General features: G+C 41.2%; 1 protein-coding gene across 1 annotated transcript in view; it reads right to left on the bottom strand.

The window, feature by feature from the left end:
• Positions 1–21321, bottom strand: part of LOC126868306 (protein Fe65 homolog) — a 146962-nt gene that overhangs the window by 7495 nt on the left and 118146 nt on the right. The window contains exons 5-6 of the mRNA XM_050623629.1: positions 2147–2299; positions 59–288 (exon numbers count right to left, since the gene is read on the bottom strand). Coding sequence (XP_050479586.1) covers positions 59–288; positions 2147–2299 — 383 coding nt within the window. The remainder of the gene's footprint in view (positions 1–58; positions 289–2146; positions 2300–21321) is intronic.

The following is a 21321-nucleotide window of genomic DNA, read 5'->3' as shown; positions in this document are numbered from 1 at the left end:
CCATCTATCGGTAATGTATTCATTCGCTACATATTCGTAGCTCAGATCCGATACTCACCCTCGTGTTTCTGCCATCCGGGTGGCAGATTCTCATCTTTATCCTCGGAATCGGTGGTATCCACCTCCGCCGGCTTCTCCTGGGTATTGTTCTGCACAGTGGTATTGTTCTTTTGATCCTTGGGTTGCCTCCGCTTCACAGGAACCGCGTACAGCTCGCTGTTCAATCCACCCTCCACGTGTGGAACGCCTCCCATTTCTGTCGTTTCGTTATCCGCCTTCTCGCAATAACTGTAATATCCCACGGCTCAAGATTATCACATTGTACGAGCATACCCTACGATATTCTCTGTGCGATTCTAACCACTCACTTTACCACGAGAATTTACTCTGATAGATATAGTAGACTTTACGAAAGCAAAAAGACCGCAGCCTCGAAGCAACGATGCTAATTTCAACGTTCTACTTTGACGTCGTTCTCGCCAAGGTTACATTATCGCGTACGCGTACATGTACTGATCGTTCGCAAGCAGACAACGATTTCTCAGATTTATAATTCGACGTTAAGCGGAGGAAGCTTCGCGCGTCACGTACAGATGGATGGTTCTCGTTAACATTTTACTTATCGTCGTTCGCATTACGATCAATCGCATTACGGATCACGTAATTGACCAATGGACAGTGGCTGGTAGAGTTTCATCGATCGCGCGATTAGCATTCGACAATGACGAATCGCGATCGCGTCGATGATTGCACGCGTCATCGGACCTACTTACTGGGAATAGCGCGCAACTTGTGATTAACGTACCAGGTGAGAATAGAAATTACCACGAGCACCGAGTGAAACGAGAAACCGGCGATGAACTAAATCGATCGATCTTCACGGACACTTCGTTCACGTTGGAATTTCTTTTCTTGGTGTTTCGCGACGATCCGTTACTTTCACAATGGTGATAAACGCACGATCTACGAGATGCATAAACGGTACGGATGGACGAAGAGAGTGCTACATTAAAAACATGGTAAAAGCGGTGCAGCGACAGTGAAACGTTCGTAGACGTGAATCTATATTGAATAGGAGTTAATTTTATTCCGCTGTGCGGAACACTGCCGCTCAGTGGAATAAAATCCATTCTTCAGGTCGTAGGTACTGATGCGGCATTCAGACGCCCACTTTCTAGTGGATAAAGGCGCGGTCGAAAGATCGACGCGTACCCGGGGAAAACTTGGTTTTACTTTCTAATGCGAGCACCGTGAAGAGTCTGGTATGTCTGGCGGGCAGAATTTTTACTGTATTCCATGTTTTCAACGGAACTGACGCGTTTTTTCCTTGGGGAAAAGTGCGATCTTCCATCGAGCGCGTTTCCTTGCGTGTTTGACTAATCGGAAAGAATATCTCCTTCTTTCCTTCCTGTTCTTTTTTTCTTGTCGTTCACCACAAGCCAAACTTTGATCACAATTTCTCATGTATCTTACGTCTAAATGCTTACATCCTTTTTGTCAAACTTAATGTTTGAAAAAATGGGTGGCGTAGTCGACCGAGAGATACGAAGAGGAGTTACCTCGAATACTCGATTGATCACGCGTCCCACGTTTCGAACCTGCGCGGTGTACCTAGCATGCAATGCTGAACGCGTCCACAGCCAACAAACTTCACAATACTGCAAAGTATACAGGGTGTTGGATGGAGGGGAAGGTTGGTACAAGGATAAGCAACAACAACTCGGGCTCGAGTTTCCTACGGAGCAGCGAGGAGCATTGCCGCCTACAAAAGCTCGCGATTACAGGTGAAAATCGCATAGGGTCAGCCATTGAATAATATATATATATATACATACATACATACATACATATATATATATATATATATATATATATATAATATAAATATACTGGAACAAGTATCCAGACACGACGCTAGCGGTTATTTGTTTAAGAATATAATAATAAACGAAATTGTGTGTAGCAGCGGGGCAGCCAGCAAATAGTATAGTAACAACAACAACAATAACAACAATAATATAATATGTATACGTATATGAACATCCAACAAACAGAAGACTGTGAAGCAACAACTTTGTTCGATTAAGAAATAGTGCAGCGATTTAATAAGGTTTCTGGGTACGACGAGTGGCTCTATCGTACGTACTTTCTCGAATCCGATAGATTCGCAGCGTCGACCGTGTCCGCGGATGCTGACTGAACGGGAGGCAGAATCGAGGTAGACGACGACGAAGATCGAGGATTTCCGTTGAGGGTGTCGTCGACCAGAGCAGACTCCGCAACACCCTCGCTGCGGTACCTGAATCAGCACGTCGTCGTGCGCATTACTTAAGGGATCGATCGTCGTTGGACCATGTTTCGTTTTCTCTATCATTTTCGCTACCATTTTCTCTGTCGTTCTATTTTTTATCGACGATAGAATCGCGTTGAAATAGGTCGAGTGTACGGAGTAAATACGGTTCTATCGCGTTTCACGATAAACAAGAGTAGGTTTCTTGCAGGGAAGTTTTTTGATGCCATTCGGCGACCGAAATTGTATGAAATCGAGCGTATTTGGTTTCTGGTTGATGCATACATTGTACGCGATGGTCGCATTATCATATCGATGCGATTATTACAAAGTCATGAACCTGGGTTCGTTATGACGAGAATGGATAACTGTCCACTGACAGTACTTTGCATAATTAAACTTCGATTTAGTAGCATTTGCCGGCCGTGTGGTATTTATACAAGCGAATTTTCCCGCCGATATTTTTGACCAGTCGAATCGAGCGTTGATACGCGTTGCAAATAGATTTTGTTCAGAACCTACTTCTCGTTTTATAAATACGCGTTACAGATGTTTTTTTATTTTCCCGTGGTGAAAATATCACGAATGACGTCAGTTTCAGCGAACGTAGTTTACCACGTTGGTAATACAAAAATTCAATTTTCATTGGAATTTCAAAAGGGAATAATAGAATTTTCGTTACGAGAATTTATTGGAAATTGACGTCGTTCCCTGAAAACTGTACTACAATCTCGTCTACCCTTATTTTCTCCTACAAAAACTCCATTCGAATTCTTTCCTGCATTTCAAAATTTCGCAATTTTTCAAGAAATCGTGCCATAAAGTTCAAACATATTTTTCACTACTTTTTTCCTTCTTTCACAAAATCACATTCGCCCACGCGACATATCAAACGAAACGATCGCCACCTACTCGATCGAATAATTAAATACGCCTACAGGCGTCGTTACAATTCAGAGGTAACTGTTCCGTCTATTTATTCTGGGAGCTTCAAAGTCAAAAACTCGACTACGAGCCGAGCTACCGGCGAAAATAGTATCAACGGTTATAAATTTTCCAATGAGCGAGTACAACGGCTTAAAGACGAGCTCGATTAACCGTCGCGTCGTGATTTGTGCGCGCCGTACTGGCTGGAAATTACCGCGGCTGCAAGGAAGTGCCATTTTAATTAACGATTGGGGAACGGAGCCAGGCACCGACGTGGTTAGTACAGGGTCGCTAACCATGTCGAAGTAATTAGGGGATTAGCCGAGCGGTTTGCTGACTAACGTCGTTCGTCTCTCCGGAGCGTCGTTTGGCCTAGTCTTCGTCGTCTCCTTCGATCTCGAACCGGTCAACTTTTAATTTCCGACCGCCACTGGGATTTCAATTTTCTCGCAAATATAAAGCATAAGGTGTAGGTTTTTGATACACCGTGTACGTGCCTGTCTAAGTGTCCTAAATATCGTCGATGTTAACGTTCGAGATACAACAAGCAGCTGTCCCAATATTTCTTAATCATTTCTAGTCTTTTCACGATTCGTTAATGTTCGCGTTCTCAATGATTTTTGCAATATCCATTTTTTACTTTTAGTTAACCGAATCTACGAACAGACTTTGACGGCATCTATTCTGGAAATCATTTATTATTTCCATTATAAGATATTCGTGGAACGTTACAACGACACCTTATCGTCGAATAATTACTAATATCTATTTTCCACAGGACGCATCTCGAAATAGATTCCTTTTCGAGAGAAATACGTTTCGTTAAGCCACGAATAGACTTTGACGTCTACCTTTCGAATGATTTATCGCGTTCGTAAGCTCACAAGTACAGCTAGCTGGAACTTTCTTTTTAAACGATTTCTTTCCCATCATCCCACCGATGCATTTTCTTCTTGCAGCTATGACACCCTCCGAAGGTTCTGTAATATCTTGCTGCAGTAGCAAGCGCGATCTTCAATACCGTGTTCCTGCCTTCTCATATAGATCACGGTTATCCATCACTATGGTAAGAAAAGCGGAGTCTCCGGATCTTTGTGAAATGTCTCGACGTTGATGCACATTTTCTTGCTAAGGTGACCAAAACCGAGGGCCAATCTACCGATCTTTCACATTCATAATCCATTACTTGGACAAGTTTCACTGTAACGAATCTTTCCGATGGAAAAATATTTGTCTTCCGAAGTAAAAGCTCTCGGACGATATCTCGCTGATGATAGGATTCTTCGACAGCAATAACAGTTCTTATCAGAAGCCAATAGGTTATTAATTCATCGTGTATCAAGATGCGAAGGCAAAAGGACGGATAGATTATTCGAGGGAATCCCGATCCCTTTTGACAGTCAGAAACTCGATCCTTTATCCGGACCGGATGACCCGACCATGAATGACACTTATACCCCTCTGCTCCCTCGACTTGGACCATATTTTAAGTTGACGGGGACTTGTCAGGGTCTTCGTCGGTCCGATATTAAATTTTCTCAATTGTACACCTTCGCGTCATATATTCCTGTGACTGGCTATCGAGCTTTAATAAACGCGACAGAGATTTCGGTAGACGCAACTGGTAACCGTTAATTACAGTTTCCAACGAACATGTAATTTTTTGTATATGTCGTTAATTAGCTCTCTAAACACACCCCTTTGACCGGCTCGAAATATCGAAACAAAACCAGAGAACGCGGCGCGTTTCATGCTGCCGTAGTTGATATTTGCACAATGTACGTACATTATTTATAGAGGGTATCTCGACGCGTTCCAGGAATGTAATTAAAATTGAAAGCCACAGGGAAAAGATACGACGAGTCGGGTATTTCGTATTTTTTGACGCCACAGAAAAAATTACAATTGGCAAGTAAAAAGAGGTATTTTAGTACGAAATTGTCGAAAAAGAGAATAATATCACAAAAGAGAATTCTAATATCAGTTTAATCTGACTAATACCAGGCTGCATATAATTAACGTTCTTACTACTTTTCGAATGCTCCAGAGGGTGACAAAGACACGTATCCAATTACAAAATCAAATGAGAAGCTAGTCTTCGTACGAGAGCAACATTAAATTCCATCTTGTCAATTAATCAAATACGAATTACCAAAATCGTCTGTTTATTAAATCTGATCGTAGGGTTCTCATGAAACTTTCAAATAAAAATCATTACAGTTACAATATTTGGTACGTCGTTCGTTTTTTCGTAAAATTTCATGGATTTTTTATCCGTTGTAAACGCAACCAGACAGGTTGTCCTTCTTTTCAACTATATCGTATTGAACGCACACTCCTTTAACGACTAAATAACATTCAAATCAGAAAATCAGTAAAAATTATACTCGTTACGTTTCCTGCCTGTAGTTTCCACTTATGATTCCCCTTGAAAAGTAATGTCTCTGTTCTCGTACAAAAACGCATTAACACACTGCGATCGTTAGTTTCCCTTTGAATCATGCGCCATGCGAAACAAACCCCTTTCCTTGTTCAAGTGCGATCGCAATCACGTGTTTTCGTTTAGAACTTTCGCATAGAAAGACGTCTTTTATGTAGACTTTACAGTGCATATAGCTTCGAACGCTTAAAGTAGAAGGAGACAAGAAACAGAGAGATGGAAAGTAGAGAACGAAGAGAGTGCATTGTTGGGAAAACAGAGAGGACCAAGAACTATCTCTACTTGGAATGGAGAAGGAAGGCGCGAGGTTTCGCGCGAACGACTGTCCGCAGCTTAATAACACCGTTTTAAGCAAGTATGTGGGTTAGCAAAGGTACGGCCAGAAGCTTGGAAATTCGCCAGAAGTTACGGGGAGGAAGGCAATGTACATAAATGCGGTCGGAGCGCGGATGGCGATCGATTAAGCCGAATACCTTTGCGGGAATTCTCTATCGATCGTCGTCGATGCGACAACTTTCGCGGCGGCCAATTGTCCGTTTGTGTACCGATCGCAGCTGGCTAACGCGAAACGAGCGATTCTCGCGCCATTTGCTAACGAACCTACGCTCCTTCGCTTTGACTTTACGGCCGAATGTTTTAGACTACGTTTCGACAACCGATCCATTTCCCGACGAACTAACGTTTTCACGATTCACGCGTTCCACGCAAGCAGGTACATTACGTGTACATAGAAATTGATGTGTGCTTAAGCATATTTTATACATTTATAGATACGCGCGAGTGAAGCACACACGACAATGAGCATTATTTGGTCGCTGCTAATTGACGTGGGCGTACGATTAGGAATATTTGTACATTTACGTATATGCACGAGCGAAACACACACGACGATGAGCATTATTTCGTCGCTATGTGCCGTTTCCACGAGCCGAATCCGCGTTTAATACTATGACGACCAGTTAGAGACATTCCTCTAAATGTATAAGGGAACTGTACAAAATTTAGCTATGGCCATTATACGCTAATAGTTGACACTCGCACGAGGCCAATAGCGTCAGTGGTCATTAACGTGACGATTCCGTAGCGCCACTGGTCAGCACAGTGTTAATACGCGCACGATGTGAAATTCAGGCGATAGCGATAATTGGTATTTATCTTTCGGAAGAGATAAATATTCGCAAACGTATTCTCCGTTCAATTATACCTGGTGTTTGATAATAATTTGACAAACGTATGCCGCGTCAGATAAAAATATAGAGAACATTCTTTTTTATATGTAATTAAATCAGAAAGCGAAGCGTAAAAATAGATTTTGAGAGAACGTTGATTATCCATGCACCCAAAATTTTATTCTTTTTCCTTATTTTCACTGATACGTTCTTCGGACCAATGTTAGATCGACGATAATGTAATCTTGACGTGCCACCGATCATTCGTGAAATTAATAAAATCGTTCGAGTAAAATCACTAGGAGCTATATGAAGTGAAAAACAATGTTTTACAGCGTAATTACTAGTGTGGAATAGCTTCGATACTGCCTTCATGCTACAAGAAAAAGAGAGAACCGCTCATTTGCATCTCTTACTACGTAGAACAATGTTGCGCCGCAAGTCGTTCGCGACTTCCGAGCAAGCAGTGTTTCGCGCGTTTAGATTCCGTTTCCCGGGTCTCTTATTACGTTCTCTCGAGACGTGCCTGGCGGAATGTAAGTCACAGAGGCTCGTAGCTTACGGTCCAAGGGCCACCGAGAATATTGTACAACGTACCAGCGTCAATATTTAGTTTCTTTTCTTCGTACAAGGGAATTCTCGTAGTATTTTCACTGTAATTTCGCTGAGCTGTTTCGCAAGTACCAAAGTCGAAACAGCCAAAGTTGATATTACGAATGATGAATTTAATACTTCTTTAATCGAAACGGCGTCTACTAGCGTGTGTAGCGACGAAAGTTACTTCGTGCCTTTTTTCGTAAGAATAAATACGTCGATAAGCGCTATTCTCATACAACAGTGAAGGCAGAGTACATAAAATTTCGTTATTAGTTTACAAATTAGATCTCTTGCTAGAAGAGTGACACGATTGAAAAAAGTAAAAAATAAGAAAAAAGATTTGACACAGAAATTTTGAAACGCATAATTATTAATTGCTCACTTTCCCCCTTTTACAATTTAGTTAATATTACTTTGATTTTCAGGATCTCTAATAAAATGTTATATATTCATATTCTTTACGATTACAAAAAGGGGCAAATTGTGACATCTCTTGATAAATACCCTAACGTAATTGAATAATTATGACATTCCTATCCAAGTAAAATCTTAAAATCGAAGATTTCTTAGATATACCGTCCTCATATCAAAATAACGATATTGAAAGCAAACGACCTCGAGCAAATCCCCATCTCTTCTAAATCTACTCTAATAACCCTAATTATATATCTTTTGAATTACGTTTACTCTACGTAAAATAATATCACCACAGAGAAGTGCGGGTATTATCGAGTATTAATCCAATTACATTACTAAATTCCTGGTCGACCTGTATCGCGAGATTTCCATCTCATTCAAGTTACCTTTGGCGCCATAGTCGAGACTCGATCCCCTAATGGTACCCTTCCAATCAAAGCGTGAATCGAATCACGTTTGGCAACCGGTTTCATGATCGATTAGCCGTTCTGTTTGCTCTGCTCGTGATTACCTTTAGACACATGAACGATCAGAGAAACCAGCGAACAGGCTGCTAACCTAACGTAGAATCGTGTCGTTATCCAAGAGATCTAAACTCGAGCGAAGATAGAAATAGGAGAGAGCGTAGGAAATCTTAATATAAACCGTGGCTGGTGGTTAGCTTCACGACCTTAGGAGCAAGAACCAGAGCCGGCACAGACGGCAACGAGGAGAAATCATAGACGACTACGTAATATGGCCGATCACGGTAACTGAAATCAGCTGTCGGCGGCTCGTAATTGTAAACCCACCCTATATATGGACACACGGTGTTGCCGTAACTTTCAGTGAGTTGTAATTAAACCCAATTAGGTCGTAAGGTGAGCAACTTCTGACGCACCTGGCTGAACCGTAAATTACACCGGCAAGTTCTCTATCCGCCGCGACCATGATTACGGTATACGCAACTTTGCAATTTCTGGCCGGAACACCGATGTCCGGATATCGGTGGAAATTAGACAGTCCGTTTGGCGCGAGGCTCTCGGTTGAAAAGCCGAACGACGGAATCGGATTCTAGTTCTTTCGCGTAATCGTGACTCGACTGGTAATCGCTGGATTTTCTGTTCCCTGCGGACCGTTTGAATCGCAGTTAACAGACACTCGGCGTAATGGACTTGGCGAGACCAGGTATTTGTCTATTATTTAAATAGCAAGATCGTAAAGAATTTGCGGTCTCTGGTGGAAAAACCATTGGTTTAGAACGATCGTGACCGAGGTTGCGATCAGTTACAGGTCGACCTTGTAATTTTATTCGCTGAAGGGTGGAAAGATTTCGAATTACGATTAACACGTCCAATGTTGCGTTGCTTTCGTGCAATTTTTATCTCAAGTGTTAGATTATCACGCGTGTCACTGCCGGTATATTTACAATTAATGGGAGGGATGTAGCGACAAGTCACGTACGAAGGGATGAATGCGACTGATTTAACTGCATCTGGTAGTATACGCGTTCTACTTGCACGCACTTCGCTTTAGAAATGAATTTCTATCGTTGTTAGCAGTTTAGCGATCTCGTAAAATTGAAATTTCCAGAACGTAAGTTGCGAATGAATTATAACTAGACTGCGAAACTTTGTGCAAATTCATATTTTTCTAGACACATATAAATATCTCTTTCACCCTGTGAATATTCTAACGAGCGCTTCTCATATTTCGTCTATTTTTGTATATTACGTGTATATTGGACATACAAATTAAGTTTTCTACAACTAAACGACCATCCGCAGTCTAATTACGATTCTTTTCTCTTACGAAGAAACATATATCGTAGGCTAAAAGCATCGGATCAGTTTCCCAACTATACTATCGAATCTCTTCTGCGAACTCCGTTACCAATTCGAAATTAATATCACGATAGATTTTCGACTAAAAACTATTCCCAAGTAGAAGACTTCCTATATTTCCCCATTTGTTAAAAATACGTACTTAATTTCCACAAAAAACGAAACGATTTCGAACTGCCAGCCTGTTTAGAAATACCAGTATCGAACAAAGATTTCATCACCGATGATCCACGCAACCGCGAAACAATGGTACTCCGACGACGCGAGTGACGAATTTCGAACTTCCAAAAGAACTGTTCTAGCGCTTCATCAATTTCGCGATTCCCCGCCACGAGCAACGAGCGGTTTAATTACCATTCTCAATCAATCACAAGCCGATTCAAAATTCACGGATCTGGGCAATCTGAGTCGTTGCACGAGCGAGGGGAACAGGCCATCAATTTTCTCGAGCAAGAGACGCCAAATAGAATTACTTACACGGCGGACCATTAATCGGATGCGAGGCCGCGTAATCTGTTAGGCGTTCGGCGTGACACTCGCAGGTAGGAAAGAAGCACTGGGTACAGGGGGTTGCGTGTGTGCGTGTGTGTGTGTGTGTGTGTGTGAGAGAGAAGGGTGACGAACGACGGCTGCCAGGGTGAAATGAAAACGAACGATATAAGAAGAAAGAATCGTACACGAGCGAAACACCGCGTACGTGGGCGTTCGTACGAAGTACAGCGGAGTCGGGGGGTGCTCCTCTAGCTCGATCAATACACACTACCAGCAACCCCTCTGCGTCCCACGCCGTCCCTCGTCCATTTCGTTCACCCCTGACACCCTATCCTCCCTATTCCATTTCGAACGACCCCTACTATCGTCGGTTTAGATGCTCGAGACCGCTGTCGTTTAGCTCTACAAGTCTTATCGCGCGAGCGCCTTCTCGCTTTTTTCGCGCCACTCGCGAGAGGAAAAACCGATTAGCGTGCACGCGTTTTTTTTTCCTGGCTTTTCACGACACAGATCGTTCAACCGGGCTTTGTTATCGCGTTCGCGGGTTGCCGTACTTCATCGGGGTTAGACGAGCTGTTTTGATTTCGTTTTAGAATCACGAGGGTGGAATTCCGATCGGGATCGCTCGACTGGGAACGCGGCGGAATGTTTGGTCTCGATTTCAGTTTAGGCAGATTGTTGAAAATGTTTGATAGAGTTGGGAGAGTCTTTCGACACTGGATGAGGGTAAATGAGAGTTAGGTATCGATTATATCGACGGAGAGTAAAACACTGTGATCGTGACGCGTAATTGATGTTGAGCCGTTCCACGTTAAGTGTTGCGGCATCTGGCCGCCTTGTATCCGTTGGAAAGCTCCAACAAATTTTGCTTTATTCGATGTAGTTTACGTTAGAAAGCGTACGATTGATCGCAGAGTATTCGAACGCTCGTAGAAACCTTTTATAAATATATCGCGTATCTTTGCGTGGAACATTAAAAAATTTCATCGATATTACGTCGAGGTTCGATCATCGCGATCATATCGCCAAATAAGACAAGTTCTTCTAACACAAAAGTTTTCTATGGTAAATATTCAAATACCTTGGTACGTGTGTAATAAATAAAAAATAAATAACAGATTCGTAATAATATAACCAGAAAATAAACGCAGAAAAGTCTTTACTTGGATCGGAAACTAAATTTAGTTCCATCGTCTTAAAGAATATTTTAAGAAATAGTTGACGAGTGGTATACGAAAAAGGGCACGATACTCTTCCAAATATTATCACTGGAATCGACTGGCTTGCGCAAGAGGGGTAGCCATTTAAGTCTGGTCGACCCGACAACGTATTCCCTGCGGATTCCGCGCCCTTCCAAAGGGTTCCAGGGCTGTATACAGTGAACTGAGGTAATTAAGTTTAGAGCGGAGGAAGGAACGTTACGGAGTTCGGTAACGCGTTCTTGCTCTCTTCCAAGATACCGTCTTTCACGTTCAGATTAAATTCTATAAATATCGTATGGTGCCGGAAGTCATGGCTTGAATTTAGATTCGCAAGACTTCTCATTATCGTGTACAGTGGCAGGTCTGAGAACCGTAATTACTTTCAAACAATATCTCAATACTTATATATAATGGAAAAACAATGCCCTACATCGATATTTTTTGATTTTTAAATGCACGGTTTCTTGAAATATTAAGTCGCCCGAAAACTTTCTTTCGTTTTATAAGGAATCGATGGATGCACAACATTTCCCGTTTTATATTATTTTATCGAATTACGTATGGTCCATTTTGTTCAATCAAAATAAAGATCGCAACGTTCGACAGATTAGGTTTCATGTTTGTATAAAGATGCATCGTTGTAAAAGACGTGTCTGTAAAAGAAAGTCACTTTTCGGACAACCTAATGCAATAAAACATCCACAGATTAACGAGTTAATTAATAAATCGTGGAAAAATAGCTTGACGCGTTCTTTTCATTCGGGAAGAGTTTGATATTCGGTTATAAAATATATAAACAAATTACGTATCGTGGAAATATAATAGATTGCTTATCTTGCTGGTTGTACAGCACAAGTTTTTAAGCACTTTAGTTTAATAAGACCGTAAATATAAGAAGCGATAATAACTACGATTGATATTGAAATACGTCTGCTACGTTGGGAAATATAAGTATGCTGTCAAATAGCAACACTCTGCGTTTAAGAGTTAACAAGTTAGAAGTACTTACGTACACGTATATAAAATAGACGAGGAATTGACACGGGTTATTTGCTACGAAATATTAATAAGCAAACTTCTCTAAGGTTCACGCAAGTAAGAAACGAGGTCATTTTGGATTGAAACGATCACGAAACTATGACAGTTTCGTAATCAGAAAGTTTCGATAAACGATCCGAACGACTTGATAAGTTCTTGGTTCCAGAGCTGACTCATATCCGTGTGAAACACGAAGCGTCGCCGGACATAGTTCGCGTTCACGATCCGTGTATAACTTTGGGTCCCTCGGTTTATCCTTGCCCATCGTTAATTGACTATACCGTGTCTCTCGAGTGACTTGATTTATAAAAATATTCTGGAAACTGTTTTGGTCTTTCACATCACGTAGAACTGGTAAAATCATCACCTTGACGAGTTTCAGATCTCTTGGTTTTCTAATTATAAAAACATGTAGGTGCTTTCGATAAAACTTTTGTTGCTCTCTATATGGAAGAATAACTATATACGTATACAGGTATTTATTTATAGTTATCTGCGTATTTACTACGTATATAATGGAGAGCATAAGTAAATCGACAACCACTGCTTTCGTATAAATTTTTTATCGCCGTCAACATTGAACTGGGCAAAAAGATACACACAATCGTTTCGCGCAAATAAAGCTAATGCAAGCAATTTTTTTAAATCCGTGAATATTTCTTATTCAGTTTCGCACGATGTTTCCGCTGGTCAAATTGTTCGGCTTTAGAAATCTGTCGTTACCGATTCGTTTACCCTCTTCACAGAATAAAGAAAAGAAAATGAATAACGTGTTCTAGGAAAACCTTTGTGAATTTCAAATACACCTATAGCAGGGCATTTAAAAAAGCATTACTGGCGGTACTTTTTAATATTTATACTTTACGTCCTTGAAAATAATAATAATGGAAACAAGCTCTTGCGTGTCGAATAAATTACACAAACAACAAACGAAGACCGCGAAGTCGCGATTAAAGCGCGAAACTTTTTCGCCGTCGACCGTAAAGCTTTATGATTGACGTCACTATAAATCGAGCATTCTCTTTCGGCACGGAATTCGCGCGTACAATGCGGTTAATAAACTGTCGGTTCTGAAAAGGATCGCTAGCCGGCTTGCTGGTTTATGAGCTCCCTTTTCTTTTTTTCTTTTTTTACGATACTCCATGTTTTACCCTCTGTCTTTCGGATCACAACACATTCCCCTCCTCCTTCGTTCGTCTTTTTAAAAAGTAGATTTTAATCTAACGGTACGACGTCGGAAGCATCGACCAAAAAGGTATCGATCAACTACGCGTGCAAGAAATGATTTCATCGACTTTACTTGGCATTTTATGTTTTATATACGTCTGGAGAACATATTCGTTTATACGAGGATGAGGAAATTTCAGGGTTCTTTCCATCGAAAAATATTTAGGGCTTTTACACGTCGGTCCATTTATCGTATACGTTTTTTTATCGGGCCAAGGGAGGAGTCAAACACGAGGAAAGATAAAATAGGGGCAGGAATATTGACAGCAGTCAACGTGTCCCTTATATGGAATCGCATATTTTAGGTGAGCCAAAAGACTACGTGTTCTTGAAGAGTCAATGTTCAATCTACGTTGGAGGCTCGATATAAGCTCTGGCCATTTTTTTCTTTTTTTTTTTTTTTTATAGCTTAAATATCAAATTAAGATTCATCGAGTCTTACATCACATACATCGGTATTTCTATCTCTTCCAACATTACCTTCATAATAATTTCAACGCTAAATCAAGACTCATACAGCCTCCTGTTAATGGAAACAAAGACTACTTCTGCCGTATTACCATAACAAAAGGATATTCTGAAATCCACCACTTCTGTATTCTACGAGTATACCGCCCAACATAACCTTTCAACAATTAAACTGTTCGTTCCATAATAATCTTGCAAATCTCGTACGCGAGACGATGTTCAATACAGGGCCCATCAACATCCGCTATATTAAATGAAAGCAGATTCGCTTCATGTAACAATGAGAAACTCTACTAATCTCGCAACGACGTAAGCAAGCAAACAAGCGAGTACGCATGTACCGTTTCCATAAATTCTTAAAATGGTAACCCCCGTAGCACGATGGCTTCCTGCTCTTCCTTTGCTTCAAACCGTTTTTTCTTTCTTCGCACTTTTTCTTGCGGTAATACCTGTGCGACGTAATCGGCGATCCAGGGAAGTTGGTGCGCTTGATAAGTCTTGCCGCGTGGTGCTTTGTAAAAGCTCGGCCGATTCAGGGACAGAGAGGAGGACAAAGGCGTCTCGGAGGCTATCACGGATAGGAGAAAGAGTAATACTGGAAAAAGTCCTTCCGGGGTTTCAGCCGAGACGAGATTATCGGGCTAAACTGAAATCCAGAACGGGGACGCCCGCGAACCAGCTGTCCCGCACTGGCTGGCCCCATTCCCGCTTCCGTTTTATGCCGTTTTCTTCTTTTTCTCGTTGCCTGCGGTTCTTGTTTGTCGGACAGGCTTACCTCACGGACGAATTTTACCAAGGAACTTGCCTATCTGTGTTTCCAGCACGTTTCCTGGAGTGGCTAGTGCAGTTTGCGTCATGTATCTGCTGGTTGTTTTAAAAGACTGACAAGAAAAAGTCTACCGTGGGAATAAGAAGCTTTTTCTTGTCGCTACAATTGAGGACGGGTATTAGCTTTTCGTGACTTTCACAGTAGAACAGTGATGAATCGGTTAGAAAAAATAAATGGCGTAAAAATTAAATGGATATTCGCTAAATAATGTTGGCAGAAATTGGTGTTTTTAATAGAATGTTTTTAGAAATTTAATAGAATGTGGTTTTAGCAGAATTAAATTAGCCGAGTAGAACGATACTTAATGGCCAGACAGGATAAATAATATCGTCTCACGAATAATGAATTCATATTTTTCACTCGTATTCTTGAATATTATTTACATCTAAATTTCACCGTAAACATATAAATATTCATAGTTTGGTAACGACTGATTGTATTTCTCGTTTAGTTTTCAATGAATTTTCCATCAAGAATTTGATTTGTCGAAAGCTACAATTTTTATCTTGCGGTAGACATCATGCTCATCGATAGTCGTTTTTCACCGACCAGCTCTAGGGGAGTACGAAGTTATTCTCGCAAATAATTCTTCCGCGTTTTGAGGAATAGCTCGTGGCTGCCATTATCGTTGCACCTGCGAGTGTTCCACGTTGCTTAAATCGCCGATATCGAAGATTGGTTGTTCCACGGGTAATATACGGAACCGTGCATTTTTAACGACCGAAATATATCTCCGCATCCAACGGTACAACGAGCGAATGCGTAATCTGCGCAACAGCCTGCTAGCTTCGTAGAACGTTCGTTCGTGCTACGGATCGTCGGATCTTCCCTTTTCCCTGTGTTGCAAATATTTCTCTCGGCGATAAACGATTGCTCCTGCTTGTAGATCGATTTACAATCTGCGTCGAAAATACCGAACAACCCATGAAACGCGACGTTGAGAGTTGTTGCAGATCATGCGGTTGTTTCTTGCCTCGAGATACGTATCAAATATTATCGATGATACGGTTAGGAGATCGTAATTTTACGAGTAAAACTTCAATCCAGGTATTGTGTTTCTACAGGATAGTCATGTGCCAGCAATATTGCTAGTTTGCTAGAAGAGCAATATAAGTTAAGAGATCGATTTGAAACAGAATCTGCGAAGTAGAAAATAATACGACGATTTGAAGATAAAATCTTTTCTCTTCGCGATTTACGTAATTTCCGATCTTTCATAAAATATTGCTTACGTGTATCGCTTACTATTGAAAAAAGGATTAACAATAATAAAATTAATGACTTTGTTAAGCGCAATCTTAGGAACTAGTGTTTTAAATAATTTATAAATATAAGTAGATAGATTCGTAGGTAGTTTGTAAATTTTTTAATTTTTGCAAATATCTTACAATCGATTAACTGAAAAACGTATCGTTCTTCCAGCACGTCGACGATATGCCATGGTATTTAACGTAGCGCCATATTTTAACGATCGATCGCGATTAATTTCAACATGTTGTACCTAATAGAATATTTACACACCTGTGAAATGGTGTTTTTGTTTAGCTATAAAACACGTCGGAGCATTATGCAGCCATGAAATTTTGCTCGTTCTGAATGCCTTGAAGGCCTCCAGCGAACCATTAAAAGCTCGTCTACGGCGGACAGACGAAAATACTTGGTGCACCGGAGTCAAGAGGCCCTCCATCGCAAGTCTTAAAAGGATATATTTTTAGCAAGCCGGCCGAAACGTTTCGATGGAGTAACGAGCTAGCTTTCCCCGGAGCGTGCTGAAAGAAACGAGCTCGCGCTGCTGGCAAGACCTTTAGAATTCACTGAACGTCTGTCCTCGACTGTCACATTCTACTTACGAACGACGTGCAAGACAATATGCTTGAAAATTGATCTCCTACATTTATCTGTATCAAAATCGTCACGCATCTACGCTAATTTGACACTCTAGACTGATCTGTATAAAATGCCAATAGACGTGTTAACCGTTTTCTGATCGATACTTGAAGTTTGTCGACTATCGTTTAAATTTAATTTAATTTAAGAGATAAATGTGTGATTCAGAGTGATAGCGATGAAAATGATAAAATCTATGATTTAGAAAAGCTGCGAATAAAATTGTAAATGAGAGCTGCGAGTAAAACACTTACTACCTGTAACTGTAATGGTCCGAAATTAGACTGCGGATGTTCGTGGATTTTTAGGAAATTTAAGGCACGAAAATGAACAGAACACACGTAATACGCTAATAAACTATGTGAAATATTCAAAGTAAGATAGTGGTTATAATGTTTACTGGGTTACACGAATTTTTCCTCGTGTTCTATTGATTCGCGATCCGAACAATGATCTGTTCTTAATAAAATCCTCTAGATTTCACACGAATGTCGACAAGTATCGTTTTTGGAAATGAAAATACGTTTCTTCTGAATTATCAGCAATAAGCATTTCCTTGTCCGTAAATATCATTTTATCATAATGCTGAGTGGTATTAGCCGTTTCCATCATCGAGGCTTTTTAATCGCGAACAGTTATAAAATTCTCGTCCACAGAGAGGGCGATTCTGCGAATGTTCCGCAAGGTGGTTCTTTAACCGAGGACAGGTACATCGTTGCACACCTTGTGTTATCTAGAGTGGAACGAGCGCCGCTATTACCATTAGAACGGGCAGTGTCGGTGGATGATAATGGGAAATGGACGCGTTAGAAACAGTGCAAGTGGCTGGAGAAAAACTGTCGCGAGAAACGTTACGCAGATCGTAAAGTCAAACATTTCGAATCATCTAACTCTTGCTAGCACACGCTATATCGATCGATGAATACAATGTCCGTTATCGATTGCAGCGATTATTCGTAAAGAACCCTTAGAACAAATAAAGATAAAAAATTGTTAACGAGCACCGGACGCGTTTGCGAAACAATTCATCGAAACAGCGATGCGTATAATAACGCGTTTATAATTGGTTTTAGGGATTAACGGGTCGACATTTTGGCCGACTGTCCAATTAGCGAAATACACTTCATGGGATTGTCTCCATTTAACGAGATTTCCCGACTGCATCATCCAAATTGAATTCGAATCGTGCGTTTATCGAGGCCTCTCTTCTTCCGTTGGGCGGCGATCGCGGAGGCGAGAGATTCCTAGCGATTCGCTGGAATTCCGCTCGTTTTCGGCTACGCGTGCATGGAATTGCAATGTTGCTCCTTCGAGCTATTTTCCGGATGATATCAAAGCGCGAACGCGGCCGTTGCAAATGGGGATTGGACTGGCGTAACGGTAAGAATGGCGGGGGTGGAACAGATGGGCCGGAATTAGACGAGCAAAGTGAATTCCCGCAGTGGCGGCAAATAAAATTATTCGGTAATTGCTCGGTTTCTTTGTCTCGAAGCGATTAAGCCGGATCTCCGGGAGGTACGCCGGAGGAAGATCGTTCAATTAGAGAGAATCTGTCGTTGTCGCGTTAATGGAATACACGAGTAAAGCATGCCCTGGAGGAACGACGCTGTATCGTGGATTTTCTAAGTGCTGCGAAGGCACGAGCCCGCGAGTAATAAGCTTGGCAAGTTTTTCAACAAGGGAATAAGTGCCGGATAGTAAAACAGAAGAGTGGTTGTAAAACTCTACAACTTTGAAAATTGTTTCCCGAAGCTCTTCACGGGAATATAACTCTGAGAAGGGAGCAGCGTTACGTCCAAAATTGATCTGTGAAAATCAAGAGGCGCCGCGCGGTGAACACGATGAACACCGAAGGCAAACATCCAAAGGAAAAATTCGTAATAGGCCGAGAAAGAAAGAGAGAGAGAGAGAGAGAGAGAGAGAGAGAAAACAATTTTGATGAGATCGGCCGATTCTTTGAAATCCTCACGAATACAACGAAACCGTGTTTGCTCGCGCATGAATTTTGTACAGCTACTAGATTCTGCAACGGCAGAACGGGAGAGATGGGAAAGATGTAGGCGCGGAGCCGAAAGAGAAAGAGGAGGTACGATCAAAGAGGAGCGAGGGAGTGATTAGGCGACAGGGAGAGAGCACGGCGGAAAGCCGGCCGAAAGGGAAGAAGGACGGGTAGGATCAGACGGGCGAAGTGGATTCTAATTTTAGAGAGACACCGTGTGTATCGAGCCCGTGTGTCTCGATGATCACAGAACCAGCCCGGTTGATGATACGAAAACGCGTTCAAGTGCAGCCTTGCAACGAAATACGATTACGACGTGCTCGCCACTTTCACGAGTACTTTGCAAACAACAACGACGAAATCCTCCTTGAGTCGCGTCGAAACCGTCGACTGTTCTACGTTTCTCCCCTAAATTCGACAGCACACGTGCGATACATTCATCGATCGAAAATACAAGGCAAGTAAAACACCGATGTTCCCTTTTGAAATATAATTTATTCGATTCTGAAGGAATCGCATCTCGCAGAATTAACAAACACCATTTAGCTCTGCCACTTTTACACCGAATTTTTTTCGATACTTATAACCAGTGTCCTATCAATCGTCAAATCTATAGCTACTCCTCCTTTTCAAATTTTTCTTCGTTAAACGAAGCTCACATTTGCTCCAACGTTCCAATCACAGGAGTTTAATTTCGATCTAGTCGATTCTATACGATCAAGCAAGAATCGTTCCCACTACAATTAATCAATCGATCTACGCGTCGATAAACAAACCAAGTGTTCTATTTTCATTTTAGACGTCGTAACTGGAATCTCAATACTTTTTATCACCATGTTGCAACCTAACAGAGGTCGACACCACGTACGTAGTATTAAAATTAATTAAGTAGGTACGGTAACAACCTTCGAGTTTAGTTCATTTATTTGGACGAAAACGAAGCGGTGTATAGGGTGTCGGCGACTAATCAATCCGAGATCAAAGTCGCTCGCAGAGAAACGATCCGACGGATCCGGCAAGCATCACGTGCTTGTCGATGGCTGAGAACGTCGCGTTCTTTATTTGTACGTGTTTCGCGGCGGAATGCCACGCGGCTCTATTTATAAACCCCCTTGAAAGCGATTATACTCGAATCGTGGTCTCTCCCCGCTATAAAATCCATTTCACTGGCGGCGAGCCGCGATTAACGAGGCATTGAACGTTCTCCGGCTACGAAAGGGGAGAAAGGGCCGACAGATCGGCGCCAGCTGATCCCAAGTGCAAGTGCGAGTGCTCTGGAGGACATTTGGGTTTAATTAACGATTGTCGCCAGGGTTAGAATGGCGAAGTGGCCCAGCTGAGCGTGCCAGCCTCGATAGATCGGCTTCTACCTGAAAAAATCCCTGTGTCCCTCCTATTTCCCTCTTTCGTATCTTTTTTTTTTTTTAGCTGCCATCCATCGTTCTTCCCCTCGATCTATCTCTGAAAACGAATTAATAAAACGTTTGGGTGACACTTGAGCGATAGATTCTGACTTGACGACAACATATTACGACGAATCGATATTTTCAGGTAGCGAGAAGAACGTTGATGGATAATTTTGCGCGATATCCTCGTTGCAATATGGATTAGTTAATCTATACGGTTAAGATAACTTTAACATACTTGCACTAACTTTATTACGTTCTCGTGTTTATAAACGAAACTCGGTTTAAACAGCCGTCACGTTAACGGGCTAAACCAGCCGGTCGGATATATCCTCTGCACCGAGTTATTCGCAAAGTGGGTTAGATAAATTCTCAGCTATTTGCATTTCGAGCACGGATCACGTCTGTCTATCGTAGGAGGTTCGTATTACCAGAAAATCGAAGAAGAGCCTTGATAAAAGAAATAATACCACCGTTTGTATTTGTATGTACAGGCCGTATTCTATGGATACAAAGAAGAGAAGAATGTTACATAACGTTTTTAGAAAATCATAATAAAAATAGGAAATGCCACGAAAGCAATATTTCCAATTTCATACTACCAAACTCTTATTGAAAGAGTAAGAAAGAAAGAATCGAAGAAAAAGGTTTATCAAGTGAAATAAAAAATTGACTGATTAATCGATACGAAAGAGTATAAAAATGAACTCTGTAAGAATAATAAGCAGTTCTTTTTTATCGCTGTCTTTTTTTTTTGACCAGATCGGTGAACGTTTTGAAATGGAATATTAACAGCACGTGATTACATTGACTAGAAAAATATTCTTATAGTACCAGTGACGGCAACCCTGTGTTCTCTTCGTATTTCGTATTTTTGTTATAATTTCTTAACGAAAGATTTCCAATGAAAACGATTAAATCTTTATACGATAAAACTAAGATATAATATCGTAGCTTGGATCCGTGAAGATCAATGGATAAAGCAACTACTAGATCTACGTTTCTGTACATAGAATATATCATCAACCAGAAAATTTTCGAACACTCGGACATCTTAAGAAATCCTGTTGATTATCCACCATCGACTTAAACAATTTCAAAAAGTTTTTA

Source organism: Bombus huntii, chromosome 8, assembly GCF_024542735.1.
Source record: "Bombus huntii isolate Logan2020A chromosome 8, iyBomHunt1.1, whole genome shotgun sequence".
NCBI classification, from domain to species: Eukaryota; Metazoa; Arthropoda; class Insecta; order Hymenoptera; family Apidae; genus Bombus; species Bombus huntii.
Note: the sequence above shows the minus strand (reverse complement) of the source record. Positions and strands in the feature narration are given on the sequence as shown.